Genomic DNA, 18,948 nt, shown 5'->3' with positions numbered 1-18,948 from the left:
GGAAGAATGAGAGGGGCAGGGATCGCCTGGGGAAAGCCGGGGTGCTGCGAGGACAGCCCAGGACGTGTGCTCCCTGGATTTGGAAATGGATCCGTGTCCAGGAGGGTGAGTCTAGTAAGACCACGGTGAGTGAATCGGGAGAAAAAAAAAAGACAACCGACGTCGATTTTCTGGGCAGGACATTTCTTCTGGACTCCCCGTTTTCTGGAGCTGACTTCTGGTCGGGCAGCGAGGGGGCTTGGGGGAAGCGCCTCCCCCCCCCCCCCCCCCCCACTGCTGGGTCTGTCCCCGAGCGTCCCATGGGCACGGGGCAGCCGAGGGGACCGTGCCCGCTGCAGCCTCACCAGGAGGTGCAGATGCAAACGGTGCTGGAGGTGAGGAGCAGCCCGCAGCGAGCAGCCAGCGAGCCCTCCCCGTGCCATTTCGGAGCCGGAGGGGCTGCAGGCGGCCGCGGCCGTCCTCAGGCAGCAGAGGACGGAGATAAAACAGACACGGAGATCACGCCGACGCCTGGCAGAGCGCAATGCCTCTTTATTCCACTGCCTGCAGCGCCTGAAGTCGTGCCGCTGCCGCTGCCCCCGGGGATCCCTGCCTCGTGCCCAGCCCCGGGGCCGTACGGGGACAGCAGGGACCCCACGGCCGGCATGGCAGGGTGGCCAGGACACACCGTGCCCGGAGACCCCCCCCGGCTCCCGAATTCGCCAGGGTGTTCTGCCTCCAGCTCTTTTCCTGGTGCCCAAACCCCCGTGGGCTTGGTGCACTCCGGATGCCAGCTTTGATTTACTGCTGGGTGGTTTGTGGCTATGCCCGGCGCTTCCCGGCGTGCGCATGCGCAGCCACCCTGTCCCCAGCCCTGTCCCCAGCCCTGTCCCCAGCCCTGTCCCCAGCCCTATCCCCAGCCTCCTGCTCCCAGCAGCCGGGTTGTGACGGGGTCTTTTAGCTTGTGAGCCTGGACCAGGCTGGGGCTGCACGATGGATTAACGGGGGCTGGCGGTGGCTCTGCCCATGCAGGGACGCATCCAGGAGGGCTGCGATGCAGGGAGGTCACCAGCGGGATGCAGCTGAGCCCCAGAGGAGCTGGGATTCATTTTTAAGGCACTTTAGGGGTGCTGGGAAGCCCCGGGAACGTGCTCAGATGCTGGCGCACGAGTCTGGCAAGCTGCAAATGCTGCATGGACAAAGCACGCTCGGGGAGGGCCCAAGGGTGCAGGAGCCTGCAGCAGAGGGGGATCTCCCCGTGCACACGGGGCTGTGCTACAGCAGGGCGCAGCTCCTGCGGGATAAATGCATTAAAGACTTGGGGCTGGGGCTACGGGCAGCGCACAGCAGGCTGCAGCCTCCCGTCCCTCCCGGTGCCAGCCCGGCACCCGGCTTATTCCGCAAACCTGGGGCCGCGCAGAGGAGCCGTGCGCCCCGAAAGCGGTGGGAGCGAGCTGGCTGGGGGGGCAAAAGAGGGTCCTACCAGCAAGCAAGGCCTTGCAGAGGGCAGGGGCAGAGCCCGGCCCCGCGTCCTAGGGCTGGGCGCCGGCGGCAGCGCGGGCGGCCGAGCGCTGCAGGCGCTGGTTGAGCTCGTCCTGGAGGCGGCGCGAGGAGGCGTCGAGGGCGCGGGCCAGGCGGGCGGTGAGCCGCAGGACGTGGGCCACCACGCGGACGTCCTTCCGCAGCCTGGGGACGGGGACAGAGCGGGCTCAGAGGCACCCCAGGGGGCTGCCCCCCCCGGCGTGGGCAGGGCTGCTCCTGGGGTTTGTATGGCTCGAGGGCCAAGCCGTCCTCCTTACATCCCACCCCGGAGCGAGCAGCGGGACCTGGCACGATGGGGACCTCCGGCCACCCCGTTGGGTTTAGGATAGGGGTGCATGCATGGGTAGTGACGGCAGCGGCTTGCTGAGCATCCAAATCCCACGTGCGCCCACCACGAGTCACCCTTGGAGCCCCCCCAGACCTGGTTTTTGGTAGCCTGGGGCTGGCTCCCACCCGCACCACTGGGTGTCACGCTCCCTCCTGCGCCCACCTCCTCCGGGGAGCACCCCCCTGCCTCGCCTCCCCCTGCACCCCCACCCCCCCGGCACTCACTTCTCCCTCTTCTCCACCGCCTGCGGGTGCTCGGTCTCGGCCACGTGCGCCTCCAGCTCCCTGCGGACGTTGTCCAGGCTCTCCTGGAACTCCCGGTTGGCCCCGCGGATGGCGGGCAGCGCCTCGGCGATCACGTCTTGGTAGCGGGGCCGGTGCTCCTCCAGCGCCGCCGCCGCCTCCACGTCCTGCAGGCTGGCCCTGGTCTGCTGCAGGAGGCTCCGGAGATGCTCCAGCTCCTCGCGGGAGGCCGAGGGGGGCGGCCGGGGGGGCCCGCAGGGGCTGGGGGTGTGGAAGGTGACGCCGCAGCGCTCGGGGACCCCCGGCACCGCATCCTCTTCTGGGGTCCCCTGGGTGCTGGCGCGGGGGAGCAGGGCGCAGAGCCCCAGCAGCAGGCACCACGCGGGGCCCCGCGGGACCATGGTGGCCTGCGGGGAGACGGGGGGGGGGGGGGGGGGGGGGGAAGGGGGGGGCTCAGCACCCTGCAGGGACCCTCGGATTTCAGTTGGCACCAGCGGAATTCCCCAGGCCCTCTTGTTTTTCCCTGCCTACAATTTCCAGCTGCTGGGATGCGGGGGTTCGGGGTGCTGAGCCCCACTCTCCCTGCGCCACCAGGACCCCTTCTGCGCCCCTAAGGTGCCAGGGGGAAACCGAGGCACGGAGGGGGCGAGGCTGATCCTGCTAGGGGGGCTGCTCACCGCCCAGACACCCCCCCCCCCCGGCTCCAAGGAGAAGCAGGGGGCCGCGGCGGGGGGAGCAGACAATGCGGCTCTTTCAAAACCACCGCTGGAAACCGCTGGAAACCGCTGGCGCCGGGGCTGGCGGGTGGAGACCAGAGGCTGCCGGCGAGGGCGAGGAGGTTCTGGATGTCCCGGGGGGGGGGTGGCAGTGCTCAGCCCCGGACCCCCCCTGCAGCAGGATGGGACGGGGAGGGAACGGGGCTGCCGGGAGCATCCTTGGGCGCAGCGAGCGCCCAGGGTCTCAGCACCCAGCCCCCCAGGGAGCACTTGGAGCCCCCCAGGGAGCGGAGACGGCTCCGGAGGCGCCGCGTGGGGACGGTGCGGCGACCGCAGCGGCGTCGTGCCCAGGGGCCTGGCCGTGCCATGAGCTGGCCGGGGCTCAGCGCGGCCGCCCGGGCTCCTGCTGGCAGCGGGGAGCTGGAAGGAGCGGCAGCAGGCCGGCAGGACTCTTGCCTTGCCTCTCCTCCCTCCCCGAAAAGGCTCCCGACGAGGAGAAAGCGGAGGCTGCGGACAATCCCCGTGCCCACCGGCGGTCCGAGCCGTGCCAGACGCCGGGTAAGGGGCTGTCAGCCGCTCCCCTGCTGTGGGACCACCACCGGTCAGTCCCCCGCGAGGGTTTTGGGGGGATTTTTTTTTGGGGGGGGGGGCAGGGGTGGGATGGGGGACACCGCGCCCCCAGCAGTGGGCTACCCACAGATGTTGAATGCATGGCTCCTCCGGGCTTGGACCCTGCCCAAAGCAGCCCCCCCCCCCCCCCCCCCCCCCATCCCATAACCATCCCAGCAGGGAATGCCCCAGCTGCGCTGCGCTTTGTTTGCAAAAATGCAATTTCCCCCCCCCCCAAGTCCCCGTCCCCGTCCCCCTCCCGCCGTGCCCCTTTGAAGCTTCAGCCTCACCGCTTACTGTGCAGATGGGGAAACTGAGGCAGGGGCCGGCATTGCGGGGCTCCCCCCTCCATGGCACACCGCGGCTGCTCGGCCCCCCCCCCTGCAGCCCCCCCCCTCCAGCCCCTGCCCTGCTCACCGCAGCGCTCGGCTCGGTGGCTGTCCCACGACGGGCACTGCCGGCGGCTCTGGAGGCTGGGGGCCGGCCCACGCTGCACACGCGCATGCACACGCGCGTGCACACGCACGCCGTGCTTGGCGCCGGGCACGCCGTGCTTCGAGGGCTGCATGCGCGGGGGTGTGCACACCGCCAGGCTGGGGGTGCTGCGAGCGAGGCTGGGATGTTGGCCGCGGTGGGCTCAGCCTCACACACGTGTGCATATATGTGCTAAGCGTGTCGACGTGCGCTGGGCGTGCACACACCTGCTTGGTGTGCATACATTTGCTTGGTGGTGCACACGTGCTCAGCACGCATGTTTGTGCACAGACGGTCAGCATACACACGTGTGCCCGGCAATGCACAGACGTGCTCAGTGTGCACACATGTGCTCCACGTGCACACGCGCTCAGCGTGCGTGTTTGTGCACACACGTGCTAGGCATCCACACACATGCCCAGCAATGCAGCAAATGCACACGTGCTCAGCGTGCACACGTGCTCAGCGGTGCACACACGTGCTCTGTGTGCACACACACACATATGCCTGGCAGTACAGACATGAGCTCAGTGCGCACACATGTGCTCAGCAGTGCACACGCATCCTCTGCACACTCACGCCTGCCTGGCAGTGTGCACACGTACTCAGCAGCCACACGAGTGTTTGGTATACACGGGCCACGTGCATGTTTGTGCATACATGTGTGTGTTTGTGCGTGTGTACATATAGCTACGTTTCATGCATGTTTCTGTGCATGCTTGTGCAAATGGATGTGTGCCTGCGTTTGTGTGTGTACACGCTTGTGTGTACATACGTGGAGGTCTGTGACGTGCACACATAGGTGTGAGAGTGTGACCCGGTATGTAGGTGTGCATGCAGGTGTGCACGCATGTATGCAGGCATGCGTGGGCATGTGCATGTGTCTGTGTGTGCATGCATGTGTGTGCACACGTGTGTGCATGTGTGCAGCACACGGCTGCCCTTCTGCCCGCGCACCCCTGCCCCTTTTCGCTCTGAACCCCATGAGGCCTCTTGAGCTCTGCGTGGCCGAGGACCGGCGGAGCAATGTCACAGAGCTCCCAGCTCAGCCTCATACGAGACCGCGGAGAATCCACACGGGAGAGAGCGCGGGGCGGCGGCGCTAGGACCCAGCGGGCGCCGCGGGCGGGGGGCGTGGTCTGGGCGGCGGGGGGCGTGGTCTGAGGGCGGGGGGCGTGGTCAGGGGGCGGGGGCGTGGTCAGGGGGCGGGGGCGGGGTTGTGGGCGTGGCCATCGGTTGACGGGCGTGGCGGGGGGCGTGGCCTCGCCGCGGCCGGTCAGGGGTCGCGGGTTCGAGTCCCGGCGCAGACGGCGGTCAGCATGTCGCGGCGGGCGGTGCTGTTCGACCTGGGCGGCGTGCTGTTCGGGCCCGGCCTGCAGCACCACCTGGGCTCCTGCGAGCGGGACTGCGCCCTGCCCAGGTACGGCGCGGCTCGGCCCGGCCCGGCTCGGCTCGGCTCGGCACGGCACGGCGGCGCCCGGCCCCGCGTCCTCGTTTCCGCCCGACCGCCCCGCGGCGGGTCGCCGCTCGGCCCGGGAAACGTGGAGACGAGGCGGCGATTTTGTGTGTGCCGCCGCCGCCCGCGCCGGTTTGGCCGGAGTGGGGTCCCCGAGGGGATGGGATGGGAACAGGAATGGGGACGGGGTGGGGTGGGGGGGGGGGGTGGGGTGGGAGGGATGGGACGGGACGGGACAAAATGGGATGGGACGGGAGGGATGGGATGGGATGGGATGGGATGGGATGGGATGGGATGGGATGGGATGGGATGGGATGGGATGGGATGGGGATGGGATGGGGATGGGGATGGGATGGGATGGGATGGGATGGGATGGGGATGGGATGGGATGGGATGGGGTGGGATGGGAATGGGGATGGGATAGGACAGGATGGGATGGGAGGGGATAGAAGGGGTTGGACGGGACAGGACGGGAGGGGATGGACAGGACGGGACGGGACAGAAGGGATAGGACAGGACGGGAAGGATGGGATGGGAGGAATGGGACAAGACGGGAGGGGATGGGATGGGACAGGCTGGGATGGGATGGGATAGAAGGGGACGGATGGGACAAGACGGGAGGGATGGGGATGGGATGGGATGGGTGGGCTGGGATGGGATGGGGCAGGACAGGACAGGACAGAATGAGGTGGGACAGGAGGGACGGGATGGGACTGGAGGGATAGAGTGGGACGGGATGAGACGGGACGAGATGGGACAAGACGGGACGAGATGGGATGGGACGAGACGGGACAAGACGGGGCAGGACGGGGCAGGACGGGGCAGCAACCGCCTGGCGGTGAGGCAAGCTGGGTGACTCCTTCGGGGGAGCCTCGGGTGGAGGCAGCCGAGCCCCAGAGCCCCAACGGGGGTGCTCAGTGCGGGTGTCACAGCTTGGAGCCCCTCGGATCCCCGCCACATCCCCGTGCACCAGCACCCTCCGCAGCTGGGCACCGCCACCGGGCTCCCTTGGGGCCGTTTCGCCACCCCCCTGTCCCACAGCACCCTTTCACCCCTGGCACCGCTCCCCAAAACGCTGCTGGACGCAGCCCAAGCGGCTGACATTGGGTGTTTAACCCCATCCTGCCCCCCAGCACCGGCTCTGCAGCCACCTTTTCCCCCAAAAAGCAGCACCCGGGTACGGTGCTGAGCCCCGAGGGACCCCCCCCGCCCTATTCCCCAGGGTGCTGGGGGACCGAAAACCCCACGAGCCTGCCCCCAGCAGGCTCAGGCTGCTGGCGTCGCCCGACGGCTGCGTGGGCACGGGGCTTTCCGTGCCTTTGTGGGGCACGGAGCGCTTTCGGGGTGCCACGGGGCTGCGGGGCCACCGGGGCCACCAGCCGGGCCCTCTCCCCTGCTGCTCTTTGGCCCAGTTACAGCGTGGCCGGGGTGAAGCAAGGCGTTAGGAAACACCAACGCTGGAGGACGCGGGGCAGGAGGAGCCATAAATTCCTCCGTTATCAGGCGACGAGAGCTTTATTTCCTTCACCTTATTAAATAAAAAAAAAAAAAAGGTGACACCGATCTCGCTGGCACGAGGAGCGCCGCTTTATTTTAAAATTTGCTGCGCTCCCGTCGACTCGGAGGAGAGCTTTGTCCCGGAGCCAGCTGCCGTAATCGTGTTTTATTGCCTCCCCAGAAGGCCTTTTGCGATCTCCTGATAGGGCAAATTATTTTCCTTGAGCTACAGCTTACAAAATACCTCGCTCTCGGCATTTTATTATTATTTTTTTTTTTCCCCTGGCAAATCAGCCCCTTTGCGTAGCCGGGGCGAAGTAATTGAGCTGCCATCCGAAATTAATGGGCAGCTCCGTAACGAGGCGATGCGCCCGACCGGGAGATGAGGAGGCAGCGCTGCCCCGAGCCCAGCTCCGCTCCCCGCATCCTCCCCAGCACGCATCGTGCCCCCCCCCCCCCCCCCCAGCTTTGGGGTCTTTCCCTCCCCCTGGTTTTGGGGTCCCTACGGCCAGCCTCTCCTCCCTTTTTGCAGCAATTTCTTGCGGGATGTTCTGCTCGCTGGCGGCCCCGACAGCCCCCACGCCAGGGTGATGCGGGGGCAGATCACCCTGTCCCAGGTGAGCGGGGGGAGCCCCGGGGGTGCTCCCGGCCCGCCTCTGGATGGGGCCAGGGGGCTTGGGCTGAGCCCCGTGGGCCGGTGGAATATCTGGGTGGTTTTTTTTCCAGCTCTTCTCGGAGGTGGAGGAGGGCTGCAAGCAGCACGCCTCCGCCGCGGGCATCGCCCTGCCGCCCACCTTCTCCATCGCCCGGGCTTTCGAGGAGATGGCCGCCAAGGGGGCGGTCAATGCCCCGCTCCTGCGGGCCGCCGGGGTGCTGAGGAGGAACGGTGGGTGCTGGAGGGGGGCAGCTTCCCCCTCCCGAGCAGGTCCCGTGGGTATGGGGGTCCCCGGGGGGTCCTGAGGCACCGTTCCCACCTGGGACCCCCAGTTCTCCGGGAGAAACCCGCGCGCCCCCGGGGTTGCGGCGTCCCCGCTGCGGGTCCCACGTTGGGCTGGCCAAATCCTGGCCGTGCACATCTGCCACAAGCCCAGCAAACGTCATCGGTGCCTTGCTTTTCCCGAGCAGCAGGAAATTTGGGGTCGTGCTGATTTTTCCCAGCGCCGTGGCTGAAGCCGGCGGGGCCTGATCCCGCCGTGCCCCCAGCGGCGGTGCCGCAGGGCGCTGCGGGTGCATCGGGTCCCAGCTGGCCCCCCGTAAGCCTTGGGGACAGGGAGGAGGGCAGCCCCTCGGGGTGGATCCAGAGGGGTTTTGGTGCTCCTGGAGGGCGTTAGTGTGCGCTGGGTTTATTACCCAGCTGTCTGTCGTGCAGGCAGAGCCTTGCAAAGCAGATTTTAAGCTGCGGTGTCTGAAAACTGCTCCTGCTTTTGCTCTGGGGAGCAGAGGTGACACGAAATGCTGGAGGGGGAAAAAGGTGTTTAACTTCTTCTGCCTTCCCCTAGGGTTTAAGACCGGCATCTTCACCAACAACTGGGTGGACGACAGCGCGGGGCGGCTCTTCACGGCCACGCTGCTGGGCGCGCTGCGCAGGCACTTCGACGTGGTGATCGAGTCGTGCCGCGCCGGGCTGCACAAGCCGGACCCCCGGCTCTACGCCCACGCCCTGGAGGTGCTGCAGGCCAAGCCGCAGGACGTAAGGGCACCGCTCCCACCGGGGTGTGAGGGACGCCGAGGGACGCCCTTGTCACCCACAGCCCTCGGTCGCTGCCTTGGGTGCCAGAGCCCTGCTCCTTGGAGAGCTCCCCGAGCCCAGGGGCATGGGGCTGGGCACCCTGCTGGGGCAGGGAGGGGGGTCAGGGCACCCAGGGGTGCCCCCAGCAGCAGCTTCTCACCCTGGTTTTGCTCCAGGTGATCCTCCTGGATGACATCGGGGAGAACTTGAAGCCGGCCCGGGAGATGGGCATGGCCACCATCCTCGTCAGGGACACCGAAACCGTCCTGAAGGAGCTGCAGGAGCTCTCGGGCGTGCAGGCACGTAGCGGCGGTGGGCGCCCTGCTGCCCTGCCCTCCCCTGGGGACATCCTGATCCCCCCCCCCCCGGTTCTGCAGAGCCGGCAGCCTCAGGTTCTGCTTTTTGGGGTCTGGGGGGTGGGGGTTGTGTGGCTGCCCGGGCTCGGTGCTGGAAGGGGAAGCGGCCACGTCCCTCTCTGCGCCTTCGCTCCGGCTGTGCCCAGCGGAGCAAAAACACGCCCGGGGCGTGAAAAGTGGCAGGGCCACGAGGCACAGCACACGTGCAGGAGCTTTGCTGGGCACACGGGGCAGCCGCGAGAGGCAGGCCGGTCGCTGCCCGATGCCCTGGATGTGGCGTAGCCCTCCCTTGGCTCCGCTCGCCCCCGTGTCAGCCGCCTTATCGCTGCCCCGAGGGACTTGGGCTGGCTCCGGGCGCGATGTGGCGGGGCTGGCGCAGGGCTCACGGTCCTGTTCTCCGTCTCGTGAGCCCGTCCCGCGCTCCTTTCCCCCGCAGCTTCTCCACCAGGACGAGCCGCTGCCGACCGCCTGCGACCCGGCCGACGTGAGCCACGGATACGTGCCCATACGGGTACGGGGGGGCACCGCGTGCCAAAACCCACGCGCGGGGCTCAGAGGAGGGCAGGAGCACCCGGGGGGGCTCCTAAGGGTGGTGCTGGGTGCAGGGTGCTGGCAGAGCCAGGTCACTGCGGGTTCTCCATCCCCTGCAGCCCGGCGTCCAGCTGCACTTCGTGGAGATGGGGCAGGGCCCCCCCGTGTGCCTCTGTCACGGCTTCCCCGAGGTCTGGCTCTCGTGGCGCTACCAGGTGGGGAGAACTGGGGAGCCGGGACCCCCACGGGGCAGGGGGGTGGCTTCGTGCCCCGCCGTCCCCGCGCCTGCCCGTGGGGGTGCCCGTGTTCTGCTCGGTTTTGTAGATCCCCGCGCTGGCTGACGCCGGTTTCCGCGTCATCGCTTTGGAGATGAAGGGCTACGGGGAGTCCACGGCGCCGCCGGGTGAGCTGGCCCCATCCTGCTGGCTGCAGGGCTGGGATGGGGGGGGGGGGGGGTGTGGGTGCACCCGGCTGCACCCCGGGGTTTTTCCAGCCCCGATGTGCTGGGTCAGAGGGCTCAGAGCCGGGAGCGAGCGGTGCTTGTAGCTGCGGTGACCACCAATTGATGCCATTTTTCACCGGACGGGTGCTGCGTGGTGCTGGGCCCCCCCGGGGGCTGCCCGAGGAGGGGCGAGAGAGGTGGGGGGGGGGGCTGCTGCTGTTGTGGCCCCCGTGCGAGCGCTGCCCCAAGGGGAATTTGTCTTTCCCGCAGATGTAGGAGAGTATTCCCAGGAGCAGATCTGCAAGGTGAGGCGCTGTGCTGCGGGCACACGGGCAAATACGGGGCGGGGGGGGTGGGGGGGCTGTGCTTGGAGCCCCCACGCCTGGGCTTGGCCCCTGCCTGTGGGGCAGTGCTGGGGCTCGGTCCCTTCTCATCTGACCTCTGCCTTCCCTCCTGCAGGACCTGGCGGTGTTCCTGGACAAACTGGTGAGGAGCCCCCCCCCCCGCCACCCATGGGTCCCTGCACCCCGGCTGGTGGGGACGGGGGTCTTCTGCCCTTCTGCTCCCCACCTTCTGCCCCCCACGGGTGGGATTCTCGGGGTGGGGGGATGCTCACACAAGGTCCATAGGGGAACCGCTCCGGGGCATCCTCGGGGAGGCTCTGCTTAGCTCCGGCTCCGCGTTGCCTCCTCCAGGACCTCGAGCCGAGGACGGGGAGGTGGGCGCCCACCGTGGGAGCATCGCCCCGATGCCTCCCTGCTCCCCTTTCGACCTCAACTGTCCTAAAAAGAAAAATCAAGGAACAGGGAAAAAACAAAACAAAACAAACAAAAAAAACAAAGCGCTGTGAGCACCTTTGCAAAAGCTCCTCGTTCACGTTCAGCTTCGCTGGCCCCAAAAGTGGAGGTTTTGGGGGGCTTTTTGTGAGCGTGGCGGGGCCAGGGCTGTAATTTTGGGGTCACCAGCATCCCGAGCAGCCCAGCGTCCCCCATGGGAAGGGGGCTGAGCTGCGGCGCATGGCCTCACCGCCCCCCCCCCGGCATCCTCAGGGAGCTCTTGCTGCTGGAAGGGAATTTTAATTACATTTCTAACCATCAGCTAATTACGAGCCGTCTGCTGCGCCCGTCACGAGCTGCCGTTTTAATTGGATTTGTTTGGGGGCGCCCGCGGGGGTCGGCGAGGAGGGAGGAGAGGGGGCAGCGCGGTGCTGTGCCCGATCCGGGCAGGATGCGGCCACCCCTGCGGGGTGCTGCTGGCCCCCTCCCGGCCCCATTGCTGGGGGGGCCGCATCCCAAGCAGGGCCCCCCCAGCCCTTTCCAGCCGGCTCTGCCCCCTGCTCCCGTCCCCATCCATCCCGTGGTGGCGGCAGCTTTTTGCTGCTTTGGAGGAAGGCAAACTTCCTCTCTGTGCTCGGGGCGCTGGCTGCTGCTTTGGGGTTTTTTTTTTTTTTGGGGGGGGGGGATTTTCACCAGGATGCTCGCCTCGGGGACCCGCTGACGGTGCCCCCTCCCCACTTCGTGTCCCCGTCCCGCAGGGCATCCCGCAGGCCGTGTTCATCGGCCACGACTGGGGCGGTGCGGTGGTCTGGAACATGGCCCTCTTCTACCCCGAAAGAGTGAGGTGGGTCGGCGCCGTGCTGCCCCTTTGGGACCGGCCTGGGTCCCTGCAGGGCCCCGTCGTGTGTCACCCTGGGGGGGGGACGACAGCGTTGCTGAGCCCCCCGACCCCCTGCATTCGGGGTCTGTTTGCTCCCCGCGGTGACTTTTTCTCCCCGCGGTGCCGCAGGGCCGTGGCCTCGCTCAACACCCCGTACCGGCCCGCGGACCCCGCCGTGGACATAGTGGAGAAGATGAAAAGCATCCCCACGTTCGACTACCAGTTCTACTTCCAGGAGCCGGTGAGTTGGGGTGTGTGGGGGGGGTGCATTTTATCATTTTGGGGCTCAAAGCCCCCCGGAGGGGGGGATGTGCCCGTGCTGGGCTCCCCAGCTCGTGTGAGCGTCGCCTGCCCCATGGCAAAGCTGGTGCCTGGGGGGCTCCCGCTGTCACCCCACTGCCCCATCCTACCCACCGATTTTGGCCCTGTGCCCCACCCCAAAAAGCCCCCTGTCCCCGCGCTGTGCTACCCGGTGCTCGGAGCGGGGCCGGCACCACCGTGGGGTCCCCCCCGCAGGGCGTCGCGGAGGCAGAGCTGGAGAAGGACGTGGGGCGCACGCTGAAGGCCCTGATCCGCTCCACCCGCCAGGAGGTAGGAGCAGGGCTTGGGGGGGCTCTGCTGGGAGCGGGGGAGTGGCTTGGCACTGTCCCCAGTGACCCTCAGGCACGCTGCACCCTTCCCAAGCGAGGCCGGCACGGCACCCGTCTGCGGCAAAGTCTGCATCCAGGCAGCCATCGGTAGGGACCAGAGTGAACGCGTCCTTGTGAGCAGCGTAGGGGAGGCGCTCTCCTTCCTCCCCGTGGTGCCACTGCCACTCGCTTCGCCCGTCCCTGGAACTTCATCTCTCGCTCCAGGGCACAAACCTTGCAGGTTCAAAACAGCGCTGCCCAGGGGGTGCGCAGAGGACAGGAGGCATTGAGGAGGGGATGCTTCGTGTGTCCCCCCCACCAGTGATCCTGGTGCTTGGCCCGGGGCTGGAGCGCACATCCTGCATCCCTCGGGGTGCTGCGATGCTCGGAGCCGGCTCACGGCAAGGAGGGGTCCCCTCCCCGGCCACGTTGCCCCCCCAGTTGCGAGCTTACGAGTTACGATGCAAACGTAAAATGCAAAAAAATAATAATTTAAAAAAAAAAAAGGGTGGAAAAAAAAGAAGCCGACAGGGTTACGAGCTCTCTCCCCGCAGGACCGCCTGCCCTCCGCGCCCAGCTTCCTCGGCATCCAGGAGCGAGGTAGGGGCCGAGCCGGGGGGTGGGGGGGGGGCACAGCCCCACGGGTGGTCGCATCCATCCCGGTGCTTCGTGCCGCAGGGGGGCTGCTGGTCGGCTTCCCCGAAAACCCTCCGGAGAGCCTGATCCTGCACGGCCCCGAGCTGCAGTACTACATCCAGCGCTTCCAGAAGTCCGGCTTCAGGTAGGAGCTGGAAGGGGGGCGGGAGGGAATGGGTGCTGGGGGGGTCCCAAACACCCCCCCCCACGAGCCCCTGGTTTGTAACGGCGAGATGAGGCTGTGTGGGGACAGCGCTGCTGCGTCCCTGTGGGGTTTTGGTGTGGGGGCAGCGGGAACCCCTACACCTCCACCCCGTCCCCTCTTCGTCCCCAGGGGTCCGCTGAACTGGTACCGGAACATGCGGCCCAACTGGCGCTGGGCGCTCACCGCCAAGGACAGGAAGGTGGGGACGGATCCTGCTCCCCATCCCGCAGGAGCCCGGGGAGGGGGGGAAAGGCAGCGGGTGCGGGGCCACCGCCGTCCCCTCGCCCACCCCTGCCCCGTGTCCCCCTCCCCTCCAGATCCTGATGCCCGCGCTGATGGTGACGGCGGGGAAGGACGTGGTGCTGCACCCCAGCATGAGCAAGGGCATGGAGGAGTGGGTACGTACGTGGTCCCGTCCCACTGCAACGGGACCTTAAAAGGGGGGAAAAGCCCCCGGGGGCTGTCCGGGAACCCTGCTGGGACCCCCAGGGTTGGCCCAGCCGTGGGACAAGGAAGGGGATAAGCAGGGAGAGGGCGGCGTTCCCTCCTTTCCAGAGGCAGGCAGAGGTTGGGGGGGATTTATCCCCGCTGCCAGGCTGGGGGGCAGCACATCACGACCCCTCGCTGCCCCCCTGCAAGGTGCCGCAGCTGCGCCGGGGACACCTCGAGGAGTGCGGCCACTGGACGCAGATGGAGAGGTACCAGACAGCGACCCCCCCCCCCCGGGGCTGGGCACCCCCCCAGTGCCACCAGCACCTGGCTCCGAGCCCCATTTTGTGCCCTCCCGCCAGGCCGGCGGCGCTGAACAAGATCCTGGTGGAGTGGCTGGAGGGGCTCCCTGCCGACGGGGCCGTGCCCAGGGTGTCCCGGCTGTGAGCGGGGCCGGGGGGGGGACCCCGACCCCAAACCCCTGGCTCCCGGCGCGCTTTTCCTTGCATCGCCCCGACCCCGTCCCGGGGGCTGCCCGTGCTCTGGGGCTGTGCTCGGAGGGTCCCTGGCGTTCGTCGGGAGGTTTGGATGCACTAATGATAATTAATGCTGCTGCGGAAATCGCCCCCCCGCCCTGTAACCCGCGGAGAAATAAAGCACAAGGTGACCTGAGCAGTAGGGGATGTGCCAGCACCGTGTCCCCAGCCCTGGGCTGAGCCCTCCGATGGGCTCCGGGCCGTGCCCTTCCCCACAAACTCCTCCGGGGCCATCCCTAAGGATGGGACACCCCTGGGGCTTCTCTGATGTCTCGTAAGAGGGCTCAGCCCCTGCTGCTTATCCGCCTGGTCCTTGGGGCGGGTCGGTGCTGCGGCCTGCAGCATCCCCGTCGTGCCGCCGGGGCCCCGAGGTGCCAGGGCTCGCCTCGGGCCTGCTGTGCCGTTTGCCTCAGCTCCCAACCCTTGCTCCGGCCCCAGCAGAAGTTGTTAGCAGACAGCCAGGACGGCGTAAGGACCGGGCAAACACGCTTGGTATTTCCAGCCCCCCCCCCAAACTCTTCCCCCGGCTATTTTCAGCGCGGGATTTGCGGTTTTTGTCTGTCTGCTAACCCCAGCGCATCTCCCTTCCAAGCACCGCTGGGTCTGCCAGCGAGGCCGCCGAAACGCTCAGCACCGCGCTCCCCAGCCGCTCCTTCCAGCTCCCCGTAAATCCACCGGCGAGCGCTTGGCTCTCTGCCTCGCCCCGTCCTGCTGGCAGGGGAGGCAGCCTCGGCAGTGGCTTCCTGAGCTGCTTTGGAGCCTGCTGCTGGAACAGAAAAGCCGGGAGCGTCAGCCGGAGCCTGCCCGGGCGGCCGGGGCCGTGCCTGCGGAGCGGGGCAGGCGCTGCCAAGCGGGCCCCACAGCTGGCACCGAGGCTGGGGTTTGTCGCTTGTTTCGCCAGAGGCGTTTGCAGGAGAGCAGAACACGGCCTGAGTGGCAGAGGGAGCCCCCCCAGCCCCTTGTGCGGTCCCCCCCCCCCAGCTGTTTGCAGCCATCAGCAGGCTCTGGAGCTGCAAGCACACCGTGCCCAGGTGCCGCAGCCCCCCTGGGGACGGCTCCCGGAGCGAGGACCTGCAGGGAGCTCCCGAGCCCCCTTCCCTCATTGCACACCTTATAACCCCCCCCCAAATCCAAAGCAAGGCATTGCTCTGGCAGCCCCCTTGTCCTGAATCCCAACCCCTGCTCCATGACCCCTCTCCTGCAGCCTGGACCGGCTCCTTCAGCCCCGTGGGTGCGGGCATCTTTGGGACCCCTGGGCGCACGCATCCTCGGCACGCTTGGAGAGCTCTGGTGATACACAGATGGGAGGATGGGGTTAGCCCAGAGTGACCCCCCCCCAAGGATGGAGGCACCCCACAGCCTGCAGACCCAAAGCAGACGTGGGGCCGGGTGGCGACGTGTCCAGGGGACCACGGCCAGAGCCATGCAAACGCCCCCAGAAAGGTGCCGGGTGCCCCCGGGTTTGCCTCTCGCAGGATTTGGGTGGGTGGGCTGCAGGGCACAGAGCCCCACCGGCCGGGTTCGGGGGGGGGGGGGGCAGGCAGGTGGGAGGGCTTCAGCTGGGCTGGGGTGGGAAGAAGCCCCCCGAAATGGATCCACGACGTTTTGGTGAGCGCTGGCAGCAGAGACGAAGGTGTCGAAAGAGCCACGTCCTTGTCATGTCCCACGGCCAATGTCCAGCCCCTCTGGGGGTCACCGAAGCATCAAGAAAGCAGAAAATGTGAGGGAGAAGCTTTCAGGGGGGGTTCAAGTCCTTGATTTAAGGAGCAGAGGCTTGAAAGAAATTGCCTCAGCGCGAGGGGCAGCTCACAAAAGGCCGGCTTCAGAAAAGAAAAATCTTTGCAATTCCTGCTCCATAAATCACAGCGCTCACCTTCAAGAACAGGAAGAAAAAAAAAAAAGTATATTAGTATCGAGAAGAAAAATCATTACGTGGCCCTCTGGGAGTGGAGACTCAGCGGTTTGGCCTTGGCAAAGAATAAATCCAGCCGGGGAGGTATTTGTGCACCACTTGGGGGGTGGTTTAATGCCACCCCCACCCGGACTTACACCTCGCCACCTGCCCCGATGGCACGTGGGGCGCCAGCCCCTCAGCCTGGTGCCAGATTTATCCCTGTGCATGGGAAGAAAAGCTGCAATTCTCATCATTTATCCCCTGCCAGGTGTTTTTTGGTCCCCCCCGGGACCCACATGGGCATGGGGTGCACGCACTGGGGTGCGGGGTGCAGGTAGAGCCTGGTGGCTGGAGGGGCTGAGCCGCTCGAGGGGTGTTTTTACGGGATGCTCTTGCCCCACGTACGCCAGGGGTGGGCTGGAATATGCACATCTGCCCCGGCTTCCCCTTAGAAATGAGCCTGCAGTGAAAAATATTGACTCTGCAGGGGGAACCAAGGAACCACAGGAGCTTTGGGGCACGGCTCACGCTGACCCCGAGCCCCTGGCCAGGCTCAGCCCTCAGCGCTGTTAAATTACAACCCTGGTGGCTGCATTCCTGGGGGAAGCTCAGGTAATCCTGCGGGGCCGGCTCCATCTCCCAGCGGGGTTTTTCCCCTCGAGCGGGCACCAAGGTGCTGGGCAAAGTGCGAAGGGCCCACGGGGTCCCGCACGTCTTCGCTCAGCCAGAGCTCAAACCACGCGGCCACAGCTTCACAAACCGGGTTTTGGGGCTGGCTCCCCTTGTCCCCTGCAAATGGGCTTTAATCTTTTTTTTTTCTTCTGCCTTGAATCAGCTTCTCCCCAAATGCTGCGGGGCAGCCAGGGGCCTGGCAGCAGGGCCGTTGATCCCCAGGGGGATACAGGGGGGTCCTGTGTGTGTGCAGGGTCGCAGCCCCCCTGGGACAGCCCCAAAACCCAGCTCCCCACAGCAGGTGACAGCGGTCCGGGGGTCCCATCCCACTGATACAGCACGAAGAAAGCAATTAACAGGGGAAGGAGAAAGAGGAAAAAGCCCTCAGAGGCTGAGAGGCGAGAAGTAAAGTATAAAAGCCGCCCATAATTCAATTTTATCTTTTATTTTTAAATGGAGAAGCAAGAAGGAGGGAAAAAAAGAAAAGAAGCTGGTTGCTGCCAGTGCTCGAATTGCTCTCACCTCCCAGACCCTCGGAGATCTCTGCAGCAAAGCCCAGCCCCAGACCCCATCTGCGCGGCGGGGTCGTGGCTCTGGCAGACCCCTCGTGTGCAGCCGGCCCTGGGAGGAGCAGGGGGCAGAGGAGAGGGGAGAGGGCTCCAGCCGTGAGCCGCCAGTTTGGGCAAACCCCACTGCCCCCAGGTGCAATTTGGGAACGTGGTGCAATTGGGGAACGTGGTGCAATTGGGGAACGTGGTGCAGTGTGGGAACGTGGCGCAATTTGGGAATGTATTGCAATTTGGGACCGTGGTGCAACCTAAATGATTCTCTGATTCTCTCTGATTTGGGAACGCATTGCAATTTGGGAATGTATTGCAATTTGGGAACACGTTGCAATGTGGGAATGAAATGTGACAGTGAGGAGAATAGCTGCAAAGGTTGGAAATTCCTGCAGGTTTCCTAAAAACAAGCTTTTGGAGAGCGGCCCAGAGCAGAGCCCCAGGGCTGTGCCAGCAGCTGCAGAGGCGCCGCAGCGGCTCTTGTCTGCAGGCACTGCCCAGGCCCCGGGGCAGAGGAGGAGATGAGCCCTGGGGATTGAATCCTGCCCTGCCCTGGACGTTCCCCGGGGTCTGCAGGAGCACCCAAGCCAAGCTTTGCAGCAATTGCTCCAGGAGGGAGACGCGACATGCCTGGGCATCTCCCATCCCACCCAAACCTTCCCTGATTCACAAAAACACTCAGAAAAAAAAAAACAAACACATTTTTTTTCACCACCTGGCAAAATGCAGCAGACCCCTCCCCTTGTTTTTATTTATTTATTTATTTATTTATATAATGATTCCCTGCTGCTCAGCTTTAGTAGCCCAAGCTGGGTCACCCCCCCCCCCCGTGTCACCCCTCTGGGTGCCAAAAGCGTGCGGAGACCCAGGCAGGGGGAGCCGTGTCCCAGCCCCTGCTCCCCCCGCCATGTGCATCCCCCACCTGCACTGTTAATGAATAATCCCTTGGGCTGTTTTCGGAGGCTCTGCTGACCTTTGCGCCTGCTGGTGCAGCACTTGGCCCCGGAGCTGTTAGCCGGGCTGGCGCGGAGGGGGTCTGACCCCAATCAGCTGCCCCCCCCTCGGCGTCGATCTGGGCAGGAAGACGTGTCGGCGAATTACTCATTAATTTGCTCTAATGCAGGCAGAAAAAAACAGCAGCGGGGGCTCGGGATGGTCAGCAGGCCAAGGAGCTTTGAAGGGAGACGTGGGGACCGGTGGAGAGCTCTGATGGAGGGGGGGGGGGGATGTGGGGTCCGTCGCAGGCTGCGCAGCTCCTGCTCTGTAATTAAGAAGCAATTTTCCCCCGGTCGGTAATTGCGTGAGGGAAGGGATGGGTGTCCCAGCGTGTCCTGCAGACACAGCTCCCTGCCCGATCCCTCCCCGTGGGTCACCTTGCTGTGGGTGCCAGCGGCTCGGGTGACTCGTTATCATCCTCCCTTAATGAGGGGCTTCCTTATCACCAAAGCGCAGCCTCGGCGCTCGTGCAAGCGCCGCTCCTCGCTCGCCCGTCCGTCCTCCAGACGAAAGGGGCGACGGGGAGCTGCTACCAGCTCCTGCTCGGGCCCTGCCTCCCCTTCTGCTCACGGGGAGCAAGTTTTGGGTGCACGGCGAGCGTGCGAGGTGCAGTGGAAGAACCCCAGTGCGCGTGGGGAGGCGATGCTTGGAGGCCAAACCTGGCACCCCCCCCCGGCCCCCTGTGCACACACAGCCGGGGGTCACGCAGCCCCCAGACGTGGCAGGGCTTTTCCCTATTGCCCCTTCAGCTGCTGCTCTGAGGAATGCTGTGCCTTCTCGTGCAGAGTCTCCTCCCAGAGCCCCAGGGTTCACAGCATCCCTGTAGGGTGAGCC

The 18,948-nt window shown here is 66.1% G+C and overlaps 2 protein-coding genes across 4 annotated transcripts; one reads left to right on the top strand and one right to left on the bottom strand.

The window, feature by feature from the left end:
* Positions 1-498: 498 nt before the first annotated feature.
* LOC125184752 (uncharacterized) lies at positions 499-3,990 on the bottom strand. Its single transcript, XM_048079398.2, has 3 exons — positions 3,834-3,990; positions 2,074-2,498; positions 499-1,665 (listed from the first exon to the last, which is right to left on the bottom strand). The coding sequence occupies exons 1-3, from the start codon at positions 3,918-3,920 to the stop codon at positions 1,512-1,514; spliced, it is 666 nt and encodes a 221-aa protein (XP_047935355.1). The 5' UTR covers positions 3,921-3,990; the 3' UTR covers positions 499-1,511.
* EPHX2 (epoxide hydrolase 2) lies at positions 3,252-14,128 on the top strand. 3 transcript variants are annotated; one of them, XM_066995197.1, is made up of 19 exons: positions 3,252-3,365; positions 7,376-7,460; positions 7,570-7,729; positions 8,343-8,533; positions 8,749-8,871; positions 9,365-9,439; positions 9,579-9,674; positions 9,784-9,862; positions 10,172-10,206; positions 10,361-10,387; positions 11,436-11,521; positions 11,687-11,798; positions 12,074-12,148; positions 12,741-12,786; positions 12,865-12,967; positions 13,157-13,226; positions 13,345-13,425; positions 13,667-13,725; positions 13,819-14,128. In XM_066995197.1, the coding sequence occupies exons 2-19, from the start codon at positions 7,434-7,436 to the stop codon at positions 13,901-13,903; spliced, it is 1,530 nt and encodes a 509-aa protein (XP_066851298.1). In that variant the 5' UTR covers positions 3,252-3,365; positions 7,376-7,433; the 3' UTR covers positions 13,904-14,128. The 3 variants fall into 3 exon arrangements, with proteins under 3 accessions (XP_066851298.1, XP_066851296.1, XP_066851297.1); XM_066995195.1 differs by lacking the exon at positions 3,252-3,365 and adding an exon at positions 3,386-3,408; XM_066995196.1 differs by lacking the exon at positions 3,252-3,365 and adding an exon at positions 5,137-5,310.
* The last annotated feature ends 4,820 nt before the right edge of the window (positions 14,129-18,948 follow it).

Source organism: Anser cygnoides, chromosome 3 (genome assembly GCF_040182565.1).
Source record: "Anser cygnoides isolate HZ-2024a breed goose chromosome 3, Taihu_goose_T2T_genome, whole genome shotgun sequence".
Taxonomy (NCBI): domain Eukaryota; kingdom Metazoa; phylum Chordata; class Aves; order Anseriformes; family Anatidae; genus Anser; species Anser cygnoides.
The sequence above is the reverse complement of the archived record's forward strand: the minus strand, read 5'-3'. Positions and strand labels throughout refer to the sequence as shown.

What these genes read in the sequence shown, in the direction of transcription:
- LOC125184752 (XM_048079398.2), bottom strand. Translation starts at nt 3,920, where the DNA reads ATGCGCGTGTGCAGCGTGGGCCGGCCCCCAGCCTCCAGAGCCGCCGGC. An exon ending in CCACCGAGCCGAGCGCTGCG is followed by an intron (nt 2,499 to 3,833) that starts GTGAGCAGGGCA and finishes GTCTCCCCGCAG; the next exon opens with GCCACCATGGTCCCGCGGGG. An exon ending in GCGGTGGAGAAGAGGGAGAA is followed by an intron (nt 1,666 to 2,073) that starts GTGAGTGCCGGG and finishes CCCCGTCCCCAG; the next exon opens with GCTGCGGAAGGACGTCCGCG.
- EPHX2 (XM_066995196.1), top strand. Translation starts at nt 5,210, where the DNA reads ATGTCGCGGCGGGCGGTGCTGTTCGACCTGGGCGGCGTGCTGTTCGGG. An exon ending in TGCAGGCCAAGCCGCAGGAC is followed by an intron (nt 8,534 to 8,748) that starts GTAAGGGCACCG and finishes GTTTTGCTCCAG; the next exon opens with GTGATCCTCCTGGATGACAT. An exon ending in GGCTCTCGTGGCGCTACCAG is followed by an intron (nt 9,675 to 9,783) that starts GTGGGGAGAACT and finishes TCGGTTTTGTAG; the next exon opens with ATCCCCGCGCTGGCTGACGC.